The sequence below is a fragment of the Pipistrellus hanaki genome (genome assembly GCF_964339955.1).
Source record: "Pipistrellus hanaki genome assembly, chromosome: 17".
Classification (NCBI taxonomy): Eukaryota; Metazoa; Chordata; class Mammalia; order Chiroptera; family Vespertilionidae; genus Pipistrellus; species Pipistrellus hanaki.
Genome location: NC_140519.1, coordinates 19,219,722 through 19,241,936, shown reverse-complemented (window position 1 = coordinate 19,241,936; position 22,215 = coordinate 19,219,722). Strand labels below are relative to the sequence as shown.

The window sequence follows — 22,215 nt, the reverse complement described above, 5'->3', positions numbered from 1 at the left end:
CTCCCAATCGTCACTGTTGATCTTACTTGGTACAATAAGAGAATCACAGAAAAGTCTGTTACCTGCCTGAAGATTTCAGTGATAAAAACCACCACCGTGCTCCATGTACCGCTGCTTTTCACGAATCCCTTCTCAGCACTGGGCCACTGCTCCTCATCTCAGGACCCCTCCCCTCAGCACGCCCCTCCCCTCTTGTCTGCCTGCAGCCCCTCCCGGCAGCGGCTGGTTTGTGTTCGTACAGCACTTCACGTGCCCGGCCACGGTGACTCTCAGCAGGACACACTTTTACTTTAGGGCAATGCTCTCTAAACTTGTATGGCCATGTGCCCTGACAGTAAAACAATGTGATCGTACACCACCAATACTGGTGCACTTACTTATAGATTATGACACTGAACTAACACATATTACACATGATGAAGATGAAAATGGAAAAACTCTAATTGAGATAAGTTTTGATTCCAATTTTAGTATTTTCTTTCTATGCCAGAATGAATTTTTTTCCATCCCTTGTGTCGAGTTCATCTCAGTCTGAAAAAGAACTAAAACTCAACATTTAAGAGTTTGAATCCCCTAGAAAACTCTAAGCTGTTTGAAGGCCAAAAACATTTATTATTTATTTTTGAACTGCTTATAATTGGTATGGGGAGAAGTTCAAAGAATGGGGAGGAGTTGTTGAAGAAAATTATTTCCTCTTCAGGATTTGTGACAGCATTTAAAAAACACAAACTTAAAGCAGGGCTCACTAATCAGGAGGAACGGAGGCACACTCTGAGCACCCTGCACCCAGACCAGCCTCCCCTCCCAACCCAGGGCGTGCGGGCACGGCCGTGGCTATCTTATCAACAAACAATTAAGCAACATGCAAATATTATATATATATTTTTTTAAAATATATTTTATTGATTTTTCACAGAGAGGAAGAGAGAGGGATAGAGAGTTAGAAACATCGATGAGAGAGAATCATCGATCAGCTGCCTCTTGCACACCCCCTACTGGGGATGTGCCCGCAACCAAGGTACATGCCCTTGACCGGAATCGAACCCAGGACCTTTTAGTCCGCAGGCCGACGCTCTATCCACTGAGCCAAACCGGTCCTGGCCAAATATTATATTCTTATGATAACAGAGGGGAAATGGCAGAATAGATATGTACTATCCTGGGAGAGTCCAATAATCCAGAATTAAACAAAAAAAATCATGTATGATTACTCATGACATCAACCAATCTCAGGTAGATTAAAAGTTCTGTGAGGGAAAGTAGCTCTGAGTTTGGTTTCTCTCCTATATGACGGACTCTTACTCACCTGTCTCTCAGACACCCATCTGGATATCGCACAAACACATTTGTCTCCAGATTCAAACCGGAAGTCACCATCTCTGCCCGCCCCGCCCCGCCCCCCAGGCACGCTCCTTCTCCGCATTCCTTCTCACAAGGCCTCCAGCTTCCACCCGCCGCCCCGGCAGCCTTCATCGCTCCCCTCCCTGCTGCTTCCCACACCACTGGACACCAGGGCCCATTCGTTCTAAATCTAAGTGACCCACCACCCCGCCCTGTCCCTCCCCAGGACTGTGCCTGCCCCCTTGAGGAGCACTGCAGCAGCTGTGAGGGAGGTGTCCCTCTTGTCTGGTTGATGGTCACACAGCAGCCAGCTCCCTCTCCCTCCCGGAGCCGGACTGGCGGCCCTGCCCTCAGGGACACAGCAGATGTCAATGCGGATGTCCGGACAGCCCGGGGTGGGGATCTGGCCCGCACTGGGCCCCTCCACTGCTTTCTCAGCAGCCCCCCACGTTCTCCAGGAGCTGCGCTTACAAATACAGCCGCTTTTGGGAAACTCGATCCCGCCAGATCTCATTCTTTTGAAGGAAACTTCTGATTCTGAGCCAAATCACTAACTTAGGGAAAAGTATTTGAAATAAGAAACAGTCTTAGGGTTTTCACCTGCTGTCAGTGTCAGCATCTCACCTTGGGCTCTCGCAGGTAACAGTGCATGGCCTGAGTGACATCGGCAGCGTGGACGGCGTTGTGGTATGGGTTCTGGCTGTGGTAATCTTCTTGAATCATAACTGCAACAAAGGAAAAAGCCCCCACCCCCATTTAGCTGTAAACGGGAGGCGTGGACATGTAAACTGCGATAATCACAGGTCCCCACTGACACTTTCCAGGTGGCTATCAGTTAACCGCTCAGGTTCAGAGAGATGATAATCACCCACACTCACATGGAGACCTAAAGAATCAATACTATTTTGACTCATAACTGGTTTGAAACTTTAAAAAAAATATATGTTTTCATTGATTTTGAGAGAAAGGGAAAGGGAGAGATAAAAACATCAATGATGAGAGATAATCATCCATCAATTGGCTGCCTCCTACACACTGCCTCCTGGGAATCGAGCCTGCAACCTGGTCATGTGTCCTGACCTGGAATCAAACTGGTGACCTCTTAGTTCATGGGCTAATGCTCAACCACTGAGCCACACTGTCCAGGCTTGTTTGATACTTAAATGAGAAAGTATTCATGTCAAAATTATAAGATACTTTCTTTTAAAATGTGAAGGACAGACCAAAAGAATCAGTTTAGTAAAAACAGTGCCATTCAACAAATATTTATTGTGCCAGATACTGTTCTAAGTGGTACTAGAAATTCATCAGGGAACACAAATCTTTATGACACTGAAACAGTGTGAATACTGGGGTCTAGAAAGTGATCCTGGGGGCGTCATCACACGGTGGGTTTGGGATCTGGAATTTGTTTTCCAGTTTGTAGGGAGGGACCTGCTGCTAACCCCTCCTTTCTCCCTGTGTCTGTTATGCTATAAGGGAAAGGTGGACCAGGATTAGCGGGAGCTATCCATGGCACCAGCGAATCTGCACGGGGGTGGTGATGGGGTGGGGGCCAACAGCAAGACATGCTAAAACCTCAAGGTCTCTGCAATCCACCCATGAGCAGGAAAAAGACTCGGAATTCTGTATTTACTTTGATCCCATTGTTTAAAATAGCCTTTTAAATACTCTTGTAACATCTATTTTTATATGTGTTTTATAATTTATATAATATACTAGTACAGTATCACAGGCATACAATTTATAAAAATGTGCACTGAAAGTTTCTCAAGCCCTGGCTGGTATTGCTCAGTGGATAGAGCATCAGCCTGCAGACTGAAGGGTTCCGGGTTCGATTCCAGTCAAGGTCACACGCCCATGTTTCCAGCTCAATCCCCAGTAGAGGGCATGCCGGAGGCAGCTGATCAATGATTCTCTCTCATCATTTATGTTTCTCTCTCTCCCTCTCCTTTCCTCTCTCTGAGATCAATAAAAATGTATTTTTAAAAAGTTTCTCCAAAATGCTAGCTAATAAATTTATCTTAGTTTGGAACTTAAGAGGAAAGAAAACATTGTCTTCTTCCTTTAAAAAAAGAATCATCATGCTATGCTACCAATTTGTTCCTAACATGTTTCTTTATTCGGTGAAAAGCTTCAACTTTCCCCTTAGCAGAGCGGTCTTAGGTAAACACCACCCTGTACATTTAAACATATTCCAAATAATCCTTCAAGTTTACTGTCAAAATAAGAGTCCTGAGTTTTATCCTTCAAACTCTTAGAAAGGTGGCATCTTCGTCAGGAAACCGTGGCCGGGGTAGCCCTGAGTGCAAAGTAGTTCCAGTTCTTCCCAGGTCCCGACCCTGGGCTCCTGGGCCCCGAGGCTCTGCAGCTCCCACCCCCGGATGCAGTCCATTTCCACCTGCCCTGACCCGGCCGTCGGTGCAGAACGCAGGGCTCCAGGGGTCTGGGTCGCCAGCTCTCTCTTGGAAACTGGACACCACTCTTTGAACAAACTCAGCTTATCCAATCCTATATAGTAACAAAACCCTAAGATGCAAATTGACTGAATGGCAGAACGACCAGTCACTCTGATGTGCACTGACCACCAGGGGGCAGATGCTCGACACAGGAGCTGCCCCCTGGTGGTCAGTGTGCTCCCACAGGGGGAGCACCGTTCAGCCAGGAGCTGGGCTCATGGTTGGCAAGTGCAGCAGTGGTGGCGGTGGCAGGAGCCTCTCTCACCTCCATGGGGAGCAGGTCTAAAATGGCAGTCGGACATCCCCAAAAGGGTCCTGGACTGTGAGAGGGTGCAGACCAGGCTGAGGGACTCTCCCCACCCCAGTGCACAAATTTCATGCACCGGGCCTCTAGTTTTAAAAGAAAGATTACTTTCTTTTTTGTTCTTAATGTGAACCTATATGGTGCCAAAGTCCTCTGCGTTCTTTTAACGTAATAGGAGACCACGCAGAGCTGCTGGTCAGCCCCAGCTCCTGGGCTGCCAGCTGCAGGAGCTCAGAGAGCAGTAGGACTGGAAACAGCATGCACAGCCCACAGATGCGGGAGCTCAGTAATGCATGTTGTTTTAAGCCACTAAACTTGGAGCGGTTTGTTTTAGAGCAATAGTTCTTAATACCAAATTTTTAAAAGTTCTTGTATACATCTTACTACTGGAAATGAATTAGAATCACTTACCTAAAAATCTACGAAGTTTCACCATATCTAAATGGAAGTACTCAATTAATCCATGAAGACTAAATAAATGACAGGTTAAACTTACTAGACTATTTCCTAAAAAAACAAAAACAAAAAAGGGAGAAAGGAGATATTAGTAGCTAACATAATTGCAATAGGTTTTGAATATTCAACATAAAGCACTAATTCCTTTTTGTCTAAAATTTACAAATGCTTAGACCAGTTATGAACTTCAAATATCACATCTTTTTTTTCCATTCTAAGAAAAAAACTTTTTTGTTGTTTCATTTTGCACAACCAGGTAAACTGGGAATAAACTTTTAACAGACTGATTAAAAAATACACCAAAATAATTAGAATCAACAGACACTTTGAAAGTTGTCTCACGGTAAGATTAAGTCAACTTCCCAAAGCACGTACACATGGCTGCACTTAACCACTTCCCATTCGGCCCCTCAACCACCTGCTGTAGCTGAACAGGGATGACTCAGAGCAAGCGGCCTTGGCTGCACCTGGTTATGGGGAGGCTGTTTATTCTAACAAACCAGACAGAAATCTATAGCTAAACATTCACAGACAATACGACAGCTAGCAATCTTATGTTTTTCTAGTGAAATGTTCCTTTCACTTTTCAAAATGCCTATGTTCAAGCTTTCTCTACTTTTCTCAAACTACTGACATAACCACATCCTATTCACCCCTTCATCCTCAACAGTCTCATACTTCACAGAAAAAAAATTCAAGCCCTCAAATTTCCCTTTCTTTCAAAAGCCAATAATACCTCCTCCTCTCCATAGCTTCTCAGGAACCTTCCTTGGTCCCTCACATACATCTGCCATGTCCCCCCATCCCCATTCCCAGTTCCACTGAATCAAAACATCCCTCCCACCTCCCCTTCTCATATTGCCCGGAACGATGGGCACTCAGACATGCTGTAGATTCTCTTATTTTTGGCCCCTCCAGTTGTTTCCCTCTCTGCCCCCACAGCGAGTTTTTTGGGAGTGCTGTCATACGCAACAGGGGTTATCTTTATCCTCAACTCACTCCTTTGTCACTGACAACTGGAGCCAAGTGCAGAAATTAAATTTGGAAAAACTACCATTTTTTATAATACTTAGTTTTTCCTTCCAAGATTCAACTCTCTCTCCGTTTCTTATACCTTCCATTATATTTCTCAATGTTTTGAAAATTTCCTCTACAGGACTGATATGCATTATTAACAATTAAGCAAGCTATGTGATTTAAAAGTAGTATAAACTCATAATTACTGCCAACATTTTGACAAGAACAACAGACACGATTCTAGTATTCTCTAAAAAAAATCTATGATTCTTACAAAAAAATGAATAAAAGGCATAACTAGCCCCACATTGAAAAATTTTAGTAATATTTATGAAGGATTATAAAGAACTTCATTATCCAAAACTGCCTAACCAATTATCAACAGAAGCTCATGGCTGAGGAAAAAAGTTAATTAATTGGAAGAATATTTGCATGGGCAACATTATAAATAATGTGGCAGCCCAAAAGAGATTCTTTTTCAAAACTACCTGGCATATCACCTTCAAAAGGGAGGAAAAAACTATTTCAAATCTCTTACTTTTATGAAATTAAACGTTAAAATGCATTCCAATCCTGATAACATTCTACTGGTACAAACGTGAGCCTATGTGGTTTGGAAGTATTTGAGAAAAAGTGAGCTATATTTCTGCTACTGCTGTTGTAACAGCCAACTTTTTGTTTGGTACATTCATAGATACTTTAGAATGTATATTCAAACAAATATCCAATTAAAAAATGGTCAGAGAATCTGAACATTTTTCCATCTGACATATAGATGGTTGACACATGAAAAAATGCTTGACATCACTAATCATCAACTAAATGCAAATCAAAACGACAATGTCACCTCACACCAGTAAAAATGGGGATTATAAAAAAGGCAAGAGATAAGTGTTGATGAGAATGTGGAAAAAGGTGAACCCTTGGGCACTGTTTGCGGGAATGTAAATTGGTGCAGACATCATGAAAAACTGTACAGAGATGTCCCCAAAAATTAAAAACAGAACTACCATATGATTTAGCAATCCCACTTCTGGTTGTTTATATGAAGAAATCCAAAACACTAAATTAAAAGAAGATACAGGCACCTCAATGTTCACTGTGGCATTATTTGCAACAGCCAACACATAGGTAACAACCTAAGTATCTATAGCTAGAAGAATGGATAAAGAAAATATGACATATGTGTATATAATTTTATTAAAGTAAAATGAAAGAAGGAATGTTATTTAGCCACAAAAAAGAAGAAAATCTTGATTTAATGTTGATAGCCATTATGACAGGTGTGAGATGGTAATTCATTGTGGTTTTAATTTGCATTTCTCTGATGATTAGTGACATTGAGCATCTTTCCATGTCTATCGGCCATCTGTATGTCCTCTTTGGAGAAGTGTCTATTCAGGTCCTTTGTCCATTTTTTAAAATTAGATTTTTTTTTTTTTTTTTTTGGTGTTGAGTTTTTTAAGTTCTCAATAAATTTTGGATATTAAGCCCTTTTCAGGTGTATCATTGGTGAATTTGTTCTCCTATTCAGTGGATTGTCATTTTTGATGTGCAAAAACTTTTTAGTTTGATATAGTCCCTTTTATCTTTCTTTTGTTTCCCTTACCTGAGGAGATAGGAAAAAATATTGCTCAGAGAAATGTTTGAGATTTTACTGCCCATGTTTTCTTCTAGGATTTTTCTTTTTTGGTTTAGAGTCTAACATTTAATCCACTTATTTTCTTGCATGGTGTAAGAAGGTGGTCAGGTTTCATTTTTTTGCAAATTATCTGTCCAATTTTTCCAACACTATTCATTGAATAGATAGTCTTTACCCCACTGTATGTTTTTGGTTCCTCTGCAAATATTAATTTACCAGAAAGGTGTGGGTTTATTTCTGGGTCTCTATTCTGTTCCATTGATCTATATGCCAACAACAAATGTTGAAGAGGATGTAGAGAAAAGGGAACCCTCTGCACTGTTGGTGGGAATGCAGATTCTGCAGCCACTGTGGAAAGTAGTATGGAGAAAAAAAAAATAAAAATGGAACTGCCTTATGACCCAGCAATTCTACTTTCTGACGATATATCTGAAGAAACCCAAAATATGGATTCAAAAGATATATGTACCCTTATATTCACTGCTGTGTATTTACAATAGCCAAGATTTGGAAGCAGCCCTACTGCCCATCAGTAGATGAGTAGATAAAAGAGCTGTGGTACATTAATACAATGAAATACTACTTGGTTGTTAAAAAAAGGGAAACCTTACCTTTTGCGATAGTATGGATGAACCTGAAGAGTATTATGCTAAGTGAAATAAGCCAGTCAAAGACAAGTACCATGTGACTTAATTCATATGTGGAATCTAATGAACAAAATAAACTAACAAACAAAATAGAAACAGACTCACAGATACAGAGGACAGGCAGCTGTCACAGGGGAGAGGGGTTGGGTGACAAAGGTGAAGGAATTAAGCAAAAACAAAACACCAAAAAAAATGACCTCACAGACAACATTGTATGGTGATTACCAGAGGGCAAGGGGGTGGAGGAGAGTTGAAGAGGATAAAGGGGGGATAAATGTGTTGACTTGGGGTGTGAACACACAATATACAGATGTATAAAATTGAACACCTGAAGTCTATATAATTTTATTAACCAATGCTCCCCAATAAATTCAATCAAACAATCTATCTATCTATCTATCTATCTATCTATCTATCTATCTATCTATGTAATAAATATGTATAAAAGCCTAATATGCTAACTGTCCCTCTGACCTGCCATCTATCTATTTATCTATGTAATAAATATGTATAAAAGCCTAATATGCTAACTGTCCCTCTGACCGGTTGACCAGTCACTTTGACACACACTGACCACCAGGGAAAAGACACTCTGACTAGTAGGTTAGCTTGCTGCTGGGGTCCGGCTGACCGGGACTGGGCGAGATGGGCCAGACACACCCTGGAGCCCGCCCATGGTCCCTTCCTGATTGTGCACCAGTGGGCTCCCTCGGCCTGGCTTGTGCCTTCTCACAATCTGGGACCCTCGGGAAATGTCAGAGAGCCAGTTTTGGCCCAATCCCCACAGGCCAGGCAGAGAGATCCCACCGGTGCATGAATCTGTGCACTGGGCCTCTAGTCAATATATAAAATCTTGCCATTTGCAACAACATGGATGGATGTTGAGAGCATGCTAAGTGAAGTAAGTCAGAGAAAGACAAATGCAGTTTAATCTCACTTATGCATGGAAACGAAAATCAAAACCAAAAGCTGAGCACACAGATAGAAGAGACTGTGCATGTCAGAGGCAGGGCACTGGGTGTGGACAAAATGGGTGAAAGGGTCAAAAGGTAAAAATTTCCAGTTGTAAAATATAAATAAGTCTTGGGATGTATACACAGCGTGGTGACTATAGTTAACGATACTCTACCTCATATTTGAAAGTTGCTAAGAGAACAGATCTCAAAAGTTCTTGTCACAAGAAAAAAAATTTGTAACAATGTTGTAACAGATGTTAACTAGACATAATGTGATTATTTTGATATATACATCATTACACTATACACTTATAGCTAATATGCTATATGTCTATTATAACCTCACTATAAAAAATGTATCTACATTCTGTAAATTTAGGTCTTAATAGGTTCTCCCCAAATCGTTTTCCTAACCTAATAAAACAAATGACCAATTTCTAGGGTCTAGAGTAGGTTTCAGGAAAGCTGCAATCTAATGGTAAAATACCCTCATCTGCAATCCGGACACACTGCAGAGAGCAACACATGTAATGTCTTGCACCAAGACCTTTCCAAGAATCTGACAAGATCCAGTCAGATTAGAGCATGCCACCCACATTGAACTGAAAAGCTGCATGTAGCATTTTCCCCCCATTTTCAGTTTATAAGACACTAATGGACAATTTTAATACCAGTGGATAAGAACACAAGTCAACAAAACATTTCAAAACAAGCAATGCTTACGGTAGATGATGTGTTGAATAAGAAACAGGCACAGAGGACTTAAATGAAAATGGAAACAAACACATTGTTGGGAAAAACTGTACTGATAAAAAGGCTACCCTCGTAAAAATATATCAAAGGACAGAACTGCGGTGCAGTGGCCCTGACAGCTTTCAGAATGTAACTAGACGGGAGTCCTCCAGGACCCAGGCCTGGTGATTGGGTCCTCCCCAGCCAGGGAGCCTTCAGGGGTGACCAGGCATATCTTGTCACCTCACATCACCTCTCACTCATTCCGAGAAAGGAACATCAGATGTATCCTGGCAGCAATAACTACGTTCCTCCTTGCCACGGACCATGTATCTTGGAGAGTCACTGAGTTTGCCTTCTCCCTGACTTCCTCACAATAGCATTTGGAAATTACCAAAGCAAGCATGGGATCAAACGCAAGAAGGGAAAACTATACACTTGGAAACCATGTACATATGTCATCCAGAATTCGTGTCAGGACGAGCAGTTTTAAAACATATATATATTTTATTGATTTGTTTTACAGAGAGGAAGGGAGAGGAATAGAGAGTTAGAAACATTGATCGGCTGCCTGAGATAAGTAAGACTCGGGCTGAGTTAGGAAAGGGGCGCTCTCTGGACCTGGAAGCTGACCACCTGGCACCTCACTACATGTTTTCATGGAGGCGGGAGGGAGGCTGCTGTGTAAGGGTGTGAGCCTTCTGTGTGCACAGCCCGCCTGGGGCACTGAGAGGAGCACCACGCTGAGCCTCCAAAGGGCCAAGGAGAGGCGGCAGTGGAGGGAGGCTTTGCAGATTAGGCAAACTTCACTGTTTACAATTTTGCCAATTTCCCATCGTTAGTCACTGGACACAGTGATTACCAAGGTATTTTCATTCCGAGGGAAGGGTGTACCCATCCTAAAAGCTAGACCCACACTGCCCTTCAAGATGAAAAAAGCTGTATTGGCTTGTCCTTTTCCCATATTTGGCTTCCTCATGAAAAGGGCTTCATTCCAAAAGGAAATAAAAAAGGAGGTGCTGCCCTAGGTTTTTATTTAAAAAGAAGGTTTGGCTCAGTGGATAGAACATCGGCCTGCGAATGGAAAGGTCCCAGGTTCAACTCCGGTCAAAGGACACATGCCCAGGCTGTGGGCTCGATCCCTAGTGGAAGACATGCTGGAGGCAGCCGATCCATGATTCTCTCTCATTGTGGATGTTTCTCTTTCTCTTTCTCTCTCTCTCTCTCTCTCTCTCTCTCTCTCTCTCTCTCTCTCTCTCTCTCTCTCTCTCCCTTCCTCTCTGAAATCAATAAAAATATATTTTAAAAAAATAAAAGGAGCGTGCTTTCAGAGCATATTTCCTGAGCAGCCAGTGTGCTCTCCATGTTGATGTATGTATGTACGCATTTGTGTATGTAGTGTATGTGTGTATGTATTTAAAAGACATTTAGACATAAGGGACAAAGTCTAGTTGAACTGCATATAGCACCCATTTTTTATGCCAAAAATTTTCCCTAAGTAAAACTGATCCCCAAAGAGAATAAGGAAGTGTGACATTCCCCCTCTCCACCAACAACAAAAAATCAGGGAATGTCGAAACCGGTTTGGCTCAGTGGATACAGCATCGGCCTGCGGACTGAAAGGTCCCAGGTTCGATTCCGGTCAAGGGCATGTACCTGGGTTGCGGGCACATCCCCAGTAGGGGGTGTGCAAGAAGCAGCTGGTCGATGTTTCTCTCTCATCGACGTTCCTAGCTCTCTATCTCTTTCCCTTCCTCTCTGTGAAAAATCAATAAAACATATTAAAAAAAAAAAAAATCGGGGAGTGTGTGAACAGCGCAGAACCACCTAGTTTTTTAAACCACTCACATGCGGCAGATTGACATGCCCCTAGGAAGCTGCGGCTCTTCCCCAGCCGGCCACGGAGGGAGCGCAGCACACCTTGGTCTTCCCAGTGCGCAGAGAAAGAAAAACGTGAGAGCCACGGAGCTAGAGGGAAGGATTCTCCCGGAAGGCCGGTGTCTACCCACATCTGCACTATCCGAGCTGGAACACAGTGTCATGAGGCGTCATTGTAAATGGCCACAACCCAAAAGGAACATCAGGAACATGAGAGAACATTCACTGGGGGTTATGTGTAACAGCAGCCTTAATGAGGGATGGCCAAGTGATGGTGACTGATCTTTTGATTACTGCTAAGAGTAATAATCAAAAGCTCACTGTACGAGATTGGCTCTAGGCTTATCGACCAGACATAAAGAAGAGACAAAACGATGCCCGCCCTGCCAGCAGAGGCTCCTGCGTCAGAGGAAGCAACGGCCCGCCAGAGGCTGGACCGGCAGCGCAGCAGCCAGAGAACACATTGATTCGAGGAAGTCAAATTCTTCACTTACCATTTGTTAGTCTATCAAATAGAAAGATATCAAAATTCCAATTTCCAACTTTTCCCAGCATACACTGAAATGAAAACCAAACATTCCTACTGTAATTTAATTTCAATAACACTATCTATAGTAGATGGTTCATAGAAAAGTTAATGAAAATGTAAAGTGATTGATTTACTTTAAGAAATGCTATATTATCATTATCCTTTTAATCATTACTTTTCCAACTGGCTACAAAAAATGTATAAAGAGATAAACTCTATTTGAAAAACCAAATATTATTGTTTTCCAATGAATAAATGTATAAGTAAGGTTAGTGTTTTTTTTTTAAACTTATTCTATTCTGGTACAAACTTTTAAGAATTCTAACATAATTTAAAATCACAGAAGTATGGTTCATATGTTGTATGGTCTAGAAACTATATTTTAAAAAATCTAGTAAAACTAAATTATAGTAACTGAGTACATACTATATTCCAGGTACTGTTAAAGTACTTTACTACTCTTACTATCCAGTAGGTACTGTTTTCAATCATTTATAGATGGGAAAACAAGCAAAAAGTAACTAACTTGCTTGGCTGAGAATACTAGAGCTGGGGTCTTAAATCAGGTGGCCTGATCTGGAACCTGGGCACCTGACATCTATACTATGCCATGCTTAAATTGTAATTCTTTTTTTTTAGAAAACACTCCCAATTATGGGTATTTATTTCTATCCTTTAAATATCCTTATAAAACAATAGCATTTACTACATTAATTTTCAAATTGATGTGTATTTCAGTCAAACAAATATCACAATGACTTTAAAAATCAAGTAGATTCTATTTTTACATGATATATTTGTAACATGAAAGTTCTGCGAACTTTATTTTTAAGAAAAAATTTGATTTTGTTTCCAAAAGTTCATTGTTGTATATATTTATAAATAGATTAACAACTAAACAGTACTAAGACACCACTAGTATAGATTATGATAGTACCAACAACCAATCATTCACAGATCAACATTCTCATTCTAAAAAGACCTTGTGAACTTTTTAAAGTTTAAAGAAAGCATGAACATTTTCCATTGATTTATTTTACCAAACAGAGAAGCAAGTTTTTTTCACTTTAATGTTATCATAAAGGTACTCCAGCCCTATCTACACAAACTTACAAAATCTGGTGTACACACACACACACACAAAGAATACTTCTAAAAATATAGAAACATAAGATTAAAAATCCTCGTTAAAAAAAAAAAAAAAAAAAAAGCTCATCTAACTTCCACTTTCATTAAGACATTTCTTTTAAAACATGTGAAGAAAATAATGCTCAAAATCACTGGGTTTAATTAAGAAACACCTAAGTCCTCAAAATAATCCACTGACACAAGAGACTATGAAAACCATCTGACTGGAAGTCACGAGACTAACTTTCTGTGCTGATTTGCCTCTATTAGGCCATAGTCCACTTATCTATTGAATACAGGAATAATGTATAATATTCTTCCCAGGGATAATACTGTGATCTTACAGATGAATGTTCTACTCCTCTATTTGTTAATGTTATAAAAAATAAAAAGCATTTTCATTTATTTAGTTCAGAAATTTCCCTTGCTCTGTAATAACTAGTCATAAAGTGAACGAACAACTGCTCTAAAGGGAAAACCTGAAAAAAGGGCTTAACTGATTTTCACATACAAAAAAAGGCTCTATAAATCAGTATCAGATGGGAAAAGAAGGCTTCATTAAACTTATCAAAAGGGTAATGTTTCTTGAAAAGGCTATACACACCTTGGCTTGTCCGTTATAATCATCATCTAAAATATTTAGAGAGTTTGAAACAGAAGTACCACGAAAAAAACGTGATGATCTAAGATACCGCTGGAAACTTAGTAACCTTCTGATATTCCTTGCAGATACTGAAACTTCAATTTCAGATTGAGCTGAAATGAAAGAAGTAAAAGGTGAGTACAGCAAGTCAACACTGTGCCCGGACTGTCTTATAATACCTCTTTTCCAGCTACACACAGATACAGATTTAAAATGTCAGCCGTTATGCCACACTTCTGGGAGAGAAGAGGTACTTCATTTGTATTTCTATTAGAGAACTAAAAACGAAGGGGTAAATGGCCAATTTTGACAACATTTAGAAAGTTAATAACGAGGAGCGAGGCTCCATTAATAATCAGCTATTTTTTTTTTAACTTCCAAGAATTATCATTTCTCACTCTATTGCCTCAATATACTAAACACACATGGAACAGAAACACAAAACCTAGTCTGAAACTATGCTTCATACTAAGAAGCCGGGTCCCAAGTTACTAGCATATCGGAGACTTTAACAATGACACAAATAAAACATCTCAGATCCCGAGGAGGTATCATTTTAAGTCTTTCCGTAAGGTGATTTTAGTCAGAGGCAAGGAGAGGGAATGGGGAGTAAAGCAGCTTACCCCCTGTGAGAGGGAGTTCTGAAGCTCAGGGATAAACGTTCTGTAAGGTGAAAACCCAGAAAGGCCGTGGTGCCGGCTGGAGACTGACATGTTCTCTGTCAGTAAGTCTAGCAGCCACTTTACAATAAACCGAACTTTGAGTAAAAGGTTAAATAACAGACTTGTGTTAAAAGCTCTGTTTGTTTTTTTTTTACATTTAAAATTTTTTTATTGATTAGCGAGAGAGAGAGAGAGAGAGAGAGAGAGAGAGAGAGAGAGAGAGAGAGAGAGATGGATTTGTTGTCCCACTTATTTTATGCATTCATTGGTTGATTCTTGTATGTGCCCGTCCTGACCAGGGATCAAATTCACAACCTTGGCTTATGGGGACAACAGTAATATCGAACTCAGAGAGAGCTGGATTAAATGAGATGGTGTGTACACAAGTCACCTTCAGGAAGTACTAAATACATAGTGGCAATGTAGATGATGATGAAATCGGTGCTGATGTCACTACTTACAGTTATGCTTCTAGGTATTATCCTAAGCTCCAATTCTGTTCATGTTGCTCTAAATTAAAGTATCCACTGGCTCCCAATTATCTTAAAATGAACTCTATCTCCTTAGCCTGGAAGAAAAGGGTCAGGGTCCAGGTCTGGCTGCTCCAGATCTGACTCAGGTGTCACCTTCCCTGGGAAGCTCACCTGAAGTCCCACCTCACATGCACTGCCTGCCCGAGAGAGAGAGAGAGAGAGAGAGAGAGAGAGAGAGAGAGAGAGAGAGAGAGAGAGAGCGCGAGAGCGAGCCGAGAGAGAGAGAGAGAGAGAGAGAGAGAGAGAGAGAGAGAGAGAGAGAGAGCGCGAGAGAGCGCGCGCGCACGCGGGAGCACGAGTGCGAGCACCTCCTCCGGGGCCTCCAAGTGCCCTGTGCACACACCTGTCGGGGCACTCCTAAGGCTGGACTGTAACTGCTTACTGACCTGTCTCCTTTGACAAGCCACAACCTCCAATACAGGCACAAACTATTGTTTTCATCTCTGTATTATAAAGCTAAATAATAGAGCCAACTAGGCATATGTGAACTATACTAAGTGTTGAATAAACGCATGCTGTGTTTAAAACATTCCATCCACTCACATAAGCCAGAAATAAAATAATGCACACTTTTCTGTGGTTCACTTCCCTTATTTTTTTATTCCTGCGAGTCTAAAATCCAAAGAATCTAGAACAATAGTAGAGTTAAATTTTGATCTTTAACAATGTAACTTATATTAAAAGGACCGGAACCAAAATGTAAAACTATTAATATCAAGTAATTATATTTGAACTACAGTACCACCTTTGAGGAAATAAGGGCAGACCAAGCTCAGTGAAAGCCATATTCCAAGCGCTTTACAAAGAGCATCTCACTGTACTCTCAACAATCTCAAAATATTATCATCTTTCACTTTACACACAAGAGCACTACATCTAAGAGATTAAGTAATGTGCCCAAGGTCACACAGCCAATTCAGGATGACAACTGGATTTTAAAACACAGATCTGTTTATATTGTTTAACTGTTTATTATAAAAATCCTATGTATTCCATCATTCAAAATTGTCCTTATTTAGATGAAAGTATGTGCAAAAAAAGAAGCAGAGAGGAAAAAGAGGATGTATGAAATGCATGTCTTTAATGTGACCCCACCTGGAAGGGTCAGCAAGGAAGCAAATGAGTGTGTGGGGAGCAGACTAGATCTAATTCATACAATACCAGCACCACCATCCCTGAATTACAAGGTACTTTACAGTTTTACAAAATGTTGCAGAAGACACATATTCATTATGGAAAAGTAACCTAAAAGAGTTCAAGGTCATGAGCATCGCTTCAATTTATCTTACGCACAAAAGATAACAATTTTATCATTAGCAATTACATCACATCATTTGTGCATAAGGATATACACTAACAGTAGAATCACTGCTTTCAAATGATTGGTCTAAACTAATATATCTTCAAGTAAATTTGAGAATCTCTTTGAGAGGGTAATTGCATAAGATCCAAAGCAATGAATGAGCCTCATTTGAGAGGAAAATACCCTCATATCTGAGCTACATTGAAACAATTGCTCTCTCTACTTCCTGATTCTGAATGTACCTGTTTCAAATATTTTTGTTGTCTTATTATCTTTTTCTCTGAATTCTTGAAGTTGTTCATTACAATGAAGTTATTGCTTCCTTTAGTTTTTAAAGAAGCAGTAGAAAATTTGGTCACAATTGTCATCAGTTTGATGATAACCTTTTCCTGTGAAGTGCTTTTCAGTCACTGTTAAGTTCTGCTGCTCTCTTACACAGTTTTGCTTAATTATCTATCTGATGTGCCAGTTTCTTTGTTTTAAAGTGTTATTGAATGGGCTGAATTTTCCTGAACTAACCCTTTACAATTTTCTTGAACTAAACGTAAATGAAAGTGAAAACTTAGGAGAGCAGAGATGTCCTCCAAGCTTCACTACCCAAATGGCTGTGTTCTCGGCCAAAGAGACAGACAAACATGCCGCTGATATTTCTCTAAATGGGGCCCAGGTGGCCTGCACCTGCCTCTCCCCTCAGCCCAGATCATAGGCCAAGTGTGGACATAAAGTAGTTAACTTTGTACTTCAGAGTGGGCCCCTTTACATAATTCTTGCTGCTAGGCTGTTTCTAACCTTCCTTCTTCTCACAAACAATTCTGAAATTGTTTTAAAAAAGAAAAACAATTTCCCCTTATGTTAGACATTCTTATAACTAAATCTTGAGCACATTCTGATTGATTCCCTTAAAATAAACCCTCAGCAGTAGAACAAGCACATAGGAGCACATGTCAGTGACTTCTAAAACACAATGCCAAACTGGAGACTAAGTTTTGTAAAAGAAAATTAGAGAGGATTGTTCTAGATGAGCTTCCAAAATATGATCTAAAGAAAGGAATCAACTATAAATCAAGGATGAAATGTGATAAACTCATTTAAGATGGAAATTTTTAGTTTCTTCAGGCTTGGTCTCTCCTGCCCCAAATTCTTTCCTTTTACATACTCTCACACATATGCACACACTCTTTATGATGATTAAAAATAAAATTTTTATATGGAAACAAGCAAGTAGAGGCCACTACAGAGACAGTACTGTGTTGAGTAATTAGGAATATATAAAAGGGAACCAGGTACAGAAAATGGTAACCATACCATTAACTAGTGCTTTCATTTAGATAATTACTAAAAACCTCATCCTCTGACCATAATAAACAAAATCTGACCCTATCTATTACCGATATTCTCATGAGCTCATGCTGTAACATGCAATACACTGCCATTATTTATTTCACAGCGTAGACACCAATAGGTAAAAGTTGTCTAAAGTCCAGCTTTTGCCAGGCTAGGACTATTTAAGTCCCAGGCTGTTCTAGTTTACATGGTTACCCACATTCCAATCCAGCTTAGAAAGCCAACAGGCTCCATGAATTAATCAAGTTACTATTAAAGAGCTGTTGGCTCTGCTGGTTCTCGTCTAAAATATCACATTACCTCACTATGTGACCGTGAACAAACTAATCATAAGCAACTTCCACCAATACTAAATGAGTGGTGTTACTTAATGATCATGGGAAATACTTACAGTCACCCATGGAAGTAATGGATGACTTAGCTTCTCTAAGCCATAATTAATTAAATAAATCAATAAGAAAGAAATTAAATGAAGTGTGGGATAGCAGACACAGTCAGAAGCAATGCTTTTTTCTCTCTCTTGCTTTTCCCCTCATGTTAGAGAGTGGACAAGAAGTACAGGTTAAGGAAACAAAAGGGCTGGGGAATCAACACGTCTTGGCAGCATTTCTCCCAGAGACTCTTTTCTTTATCATCCAAATGGCATGGCAGGAAATGCCACTGATATTTACTTATTAGACAAAAGAGGGTTTTAACAAGAAAAACCTTTCATTCTTGAGACTCGACTACTTGCTTTAATAGACCACAAGAGGGAGCCACAGAGTCACTGTTATCTGCCACCTTAAAACCATAAAAATAATTTAGATGCATATAATCATGAATTACCCTTGCAGATTGTTTAAAATGTTTTTAAAAAATACAGTGCTGTAAGGTTTTAGCTCTAGCCGAGGGCAAGGTCATGTTGAATAATAATTGAATAAAAAAATTTGAAGACCTTCTATATTCTAACCTCCCCTTTCTTTAATTTTCCTCAAAAAGAACAGGAGCCATACCTGAAAGTCTATTGTTAATAGAGAGTAAGTATATTCACCTCTACCTATGAGATAAGTTTTCTTAGAGTTTTTACATTTAGCACGTACGAGTAAATGGAGATGGGGGTGGGAGAAGCTAGGTGCTTAGAGCAATGGCTTGCACTAGAGTAACATATGCTGAAATGGACAGGCAGCACAGCAGAGTGAATACAGATATGGGCTTTGGAGTTATACACCTGAGTTTGAATCCCAGCTCTGCCATTTTGACTTGTTTTGTGATACTGGGAAAGTTATTTAGTTTCTGATCCTCAGTGTCCTCACTATAAGCCTCACAGGACTGTTATAAAAATTATATGAGATAATACATGTAATATATCTTTGGGGTAAAAAAATAAACACTTAACTTTAATTCTATAGTTATTATAGATATCATGTTTTTATTGAGGTATAATTAACATTAATTTCAGATTCAAATATTTTTAAATACATAACTTCACATTATTTAACAAAATCAGATTTATTCTTCATGACAGCATAACTTCAACCCAAAGACCACTGGATATTTTACATATTACAGAAATAAATGTACACATTTGAAGATTTCAAATATGCGTAATCTTATTTCTTTAAAATGAATATATAGACAATCAAAGCCTTATTATAAATCAAAGAAATGACTTATTCACAATCTAAAACTAGATCAGTGTTAAACATGAGAATAAACCCTATAACTAATATTCTTTCCTTTAGCAATTCTAATAACCTTAGTTTGCAGAATTCATGTTCATTTTGACAGGATTTGATAAAACAGTCAATATAAAACCTTTTTTTTTTTTCCTTTTTTAAAATGTAAAACCCTTTAAAAAGATTAATCTTATTATGTTATGGATTGGGCATTTCCATTCCTCAGTTATGGGTTATGCATTATATTGGGTCCCTCTTATGCTTAAACTCGGGTATTGAACATAGCCCCTCATTAGTGAGCTGAGAAAGAAAGGAGGAAAAGAAAGCACAGAAGGCCTTAATGGGTAACATACAAAATAAAGCCTAAAGTTAAATCTCCAATTTCCCCAATTCTCCAAAACAGGATTAAACTACCATTAAATTGTATTACAATCAAGGACCAGTCCATATCCTTTTCTAATTTGTGCTATGAAATTAAAGAAGATACCCAGGACATAAAAAAAAAAAATCAGTGGTTTTCGATCCAGGCATCTCACAGTCACAGGCAAATGAGGTATGTCTTTAAAAATACACACATGGGGCACAAGACCGCAGTGCTCGTCTGTCTACAAGCAGTGCTTGGTGAGGAAAGTGTCATAGGAAGGAGGCAGGAACACTTGTGGTGAAAGGCAGAGGAAGAGGACACAGGATTATTGTTTCCTGTTATATCTCCACAATCTATTTCAGAAAGGTGGTTTTTGAAACAACCAGGTATGATTTCAAGACAAATGAATGATGAGGAACAAACTAAAATTTTAAAATATGACCTTAGTCTACAATGCCACAGCTATAAGTAGATGCTGGCATGCTCACATTTGAAGGGGAGACTAAATAACAAACGATAGACAAGCCATTTAATACGCTCGTAAATAGGGAAGCAAGGACCAGGCAGTACAGCAGGAAAGATAAGAAAACAGGGTAACAAAGAAGGTCAAGGCAAAGGAAATGGCAAGCAACAACTTTTATGCTCAAAGTGAGAAGCAGTAAAAGTTTCTGAGTAGAATAGGATGCACCCTTGTGTGAGAATTACCATATATTAAAGACTGAGATAATAATCTAAGACAATAAAATCAGCATGACATAAGCTTTTAAGCCCAAAATACACATAGAAACAGATGTTCTTTCAGATCATATAAACAAACATGAAATGAGTATCCACATCTAACACAGCCCTGTTAGGAAGACAGGAAACAACCCAAAATCAAACACACATGAAGATAAAGAGAAAATTCAGGATGTTTTCACAAAGGGACATTATAATAAAACAATTTGAACATTCGATTCAACAGAAAGGCAGCAACCAGACTGAATTTGGTTAAGTTAATACAGATTACACTTAGAGAAATACAAATGGGATCCTATAAAATCTGATAGAAGATAAGAAGTTATAGTCAATTTGATGTAGCAAAAATATAAATGTCTGAGCCAGAGAACAAAACAAAAAGATGAATAAGAAAAAAGCCTAAAGTTTAGAGTTTTTAGGTCACAATGTGTATATCCTGAAAAAATTCTCTTGCTGCCCTAGTATGGGGTGGAATAAAGTGCTAAAATGAATAAAAAGCTCAAGATAATGGGCAAAATACATTTACATGGAATGGAACATTATCATGTGCCAAGAGAAATAGAAAATGGAAAATAAATGCACTTGTGTGGAATGAAGAAAAAAACAACTGTAAAGAAATATTTTCCATGTATTGTTTGACATTGGCAGAGGGACTAGGCCTTCTAGTCTATGACGTCAATGAGCTTGGGTGAATTCCATGAATAGAAGTAACTGTCAAGCTGGTAGCTGCCATTACTATTTAATAATCATGCCAGAATCTTTCAAAACACCACACCAGATTTTGTAAGTGTACACATGGACTAGAATTATAATAATTCTTTTATAACTAGAGGCCCGATGCACAAAATTCGTGTGCTGGATGTGTGTGTGTGTGTGTGTGTGTGTGTGTGTGTGTGTATGTGTCCTTCAGCCCAGCCTGTGCCCTCTCACAGCCCGAGACCCCTTGGGGGATGTCCATCTGCCATGGGTTTGGGCCCAAGTAGGCAGTCAGACATCCCTCACTCCTTACTGCCCACCTGCTTGCTCCTTACTGCTCAGCGCGCTGCTGTGCTCCCCAGCCATGAGCCTGGCTTCCAGCTGAGTGGCGCTCCCCCTGGGGGAGTGCACTGGCCACAAGGGGGCAGTTCCTATGCTGAGCATCTGTTCCTGGTGGTCAGCGCACATCAGTGACCGGTGTTCCATCGTAACGGTTGCTTAGGCTTTTATTATATAGCCTAAAGGCCCGATACATGAAATTCATGCAAAAGTAGGCCTTCTTTCCCACATCTGCTGGCACTGGCTTCCCTCTGGTACCCAGGACCCAGGCTTCCCTTATAGCCCTGGCTTCATCCAAAAGGATATCTGGTCTAATTAGCATAGTACGCTTTTATTATTATAGATGGAACTACCTGAGAGTCAGTGTACCCTTCTAAAGGGTCCTAATTTGCAAGAGGGTGCAGGCCAAGCTGAGGAACCCCAACAGAGCACTGTCAAGGCCAGGAAGGACGTAGGATGTTGGCCAGCTGGGAAGGGGCTGCAGTAGGGCTCCAGGGAGTGTCCAGCCTGTCTCGCTCAGTCCCAATTGGCCAGACCCCAGCAGCAAGTTAACCTACTGGTCAGAGTGTCTGCCCCCTGGTGGTCAGTGCACATCATAACAACTGGTCAACCAATCAACTGTCTGTCCCCTGGTGGTCAGTGCACGTCATAGCGAGCACATAGTTGAGAGGTCTTAGAATATCATTAGCATACCACGCTCTGATTGGTAGAACGAACGAGCAGATGACTGGACACTTAGCATATTAGGCTTTTATTATATAGGAAGCTATAAGTACTTATCTATCTATCTATCTATATATATATATATATATATGTGTGTATGTGTGTGTGTGTGTGTGTGTGTGTGTG

General features: G+C 39.9%; 1 protein-coding gene across 10 annotated transcripts in view; it reads right to left on the bottom strand.

The window, feature by feature from the left end:
- Window positions 1–22,215, bottom strand: part of PDE7A (phosphodiesterase 7A) — a 100,317-nt gene that overhangs the window by 23,952 nt on the left and 54,150 nt on the right. For 8 of the 10 annotated variants that reach the window (XR_014793160.1, XR_014793161.1, XR_014793162.1 and 5 more), the window contains exons 4-7: window positions 13,694–13,845; window positions 11,927–11,990; window positions 4,516–4,611; window positions 1,966–2,066 (exon numbers count right to left, since the gene is read on the bottom strand). Coding sequence is in view for 2 of the 10 variants with exons in the window: in XM_084864391.1 (XP_084720517.1) it covers window positions 1,966–2,066; window positions 4,516–4,611; window positions 11,927–11,990; window positions 13,694–13,845 (413 nt within the window). In the remaining 8 variants the exon portion in view is untranslated. The remainder of the gene's footprint in view (window positions 1–1,965; window positions 2,067–4,515; window positions 4,612–11,926; window positions 11,991–13,693; window positions 13,846–22,215) is intronic. The other 2 variants (XR_014793167.1, XM_084864390.1) reach the window with 1 other exon arrangement.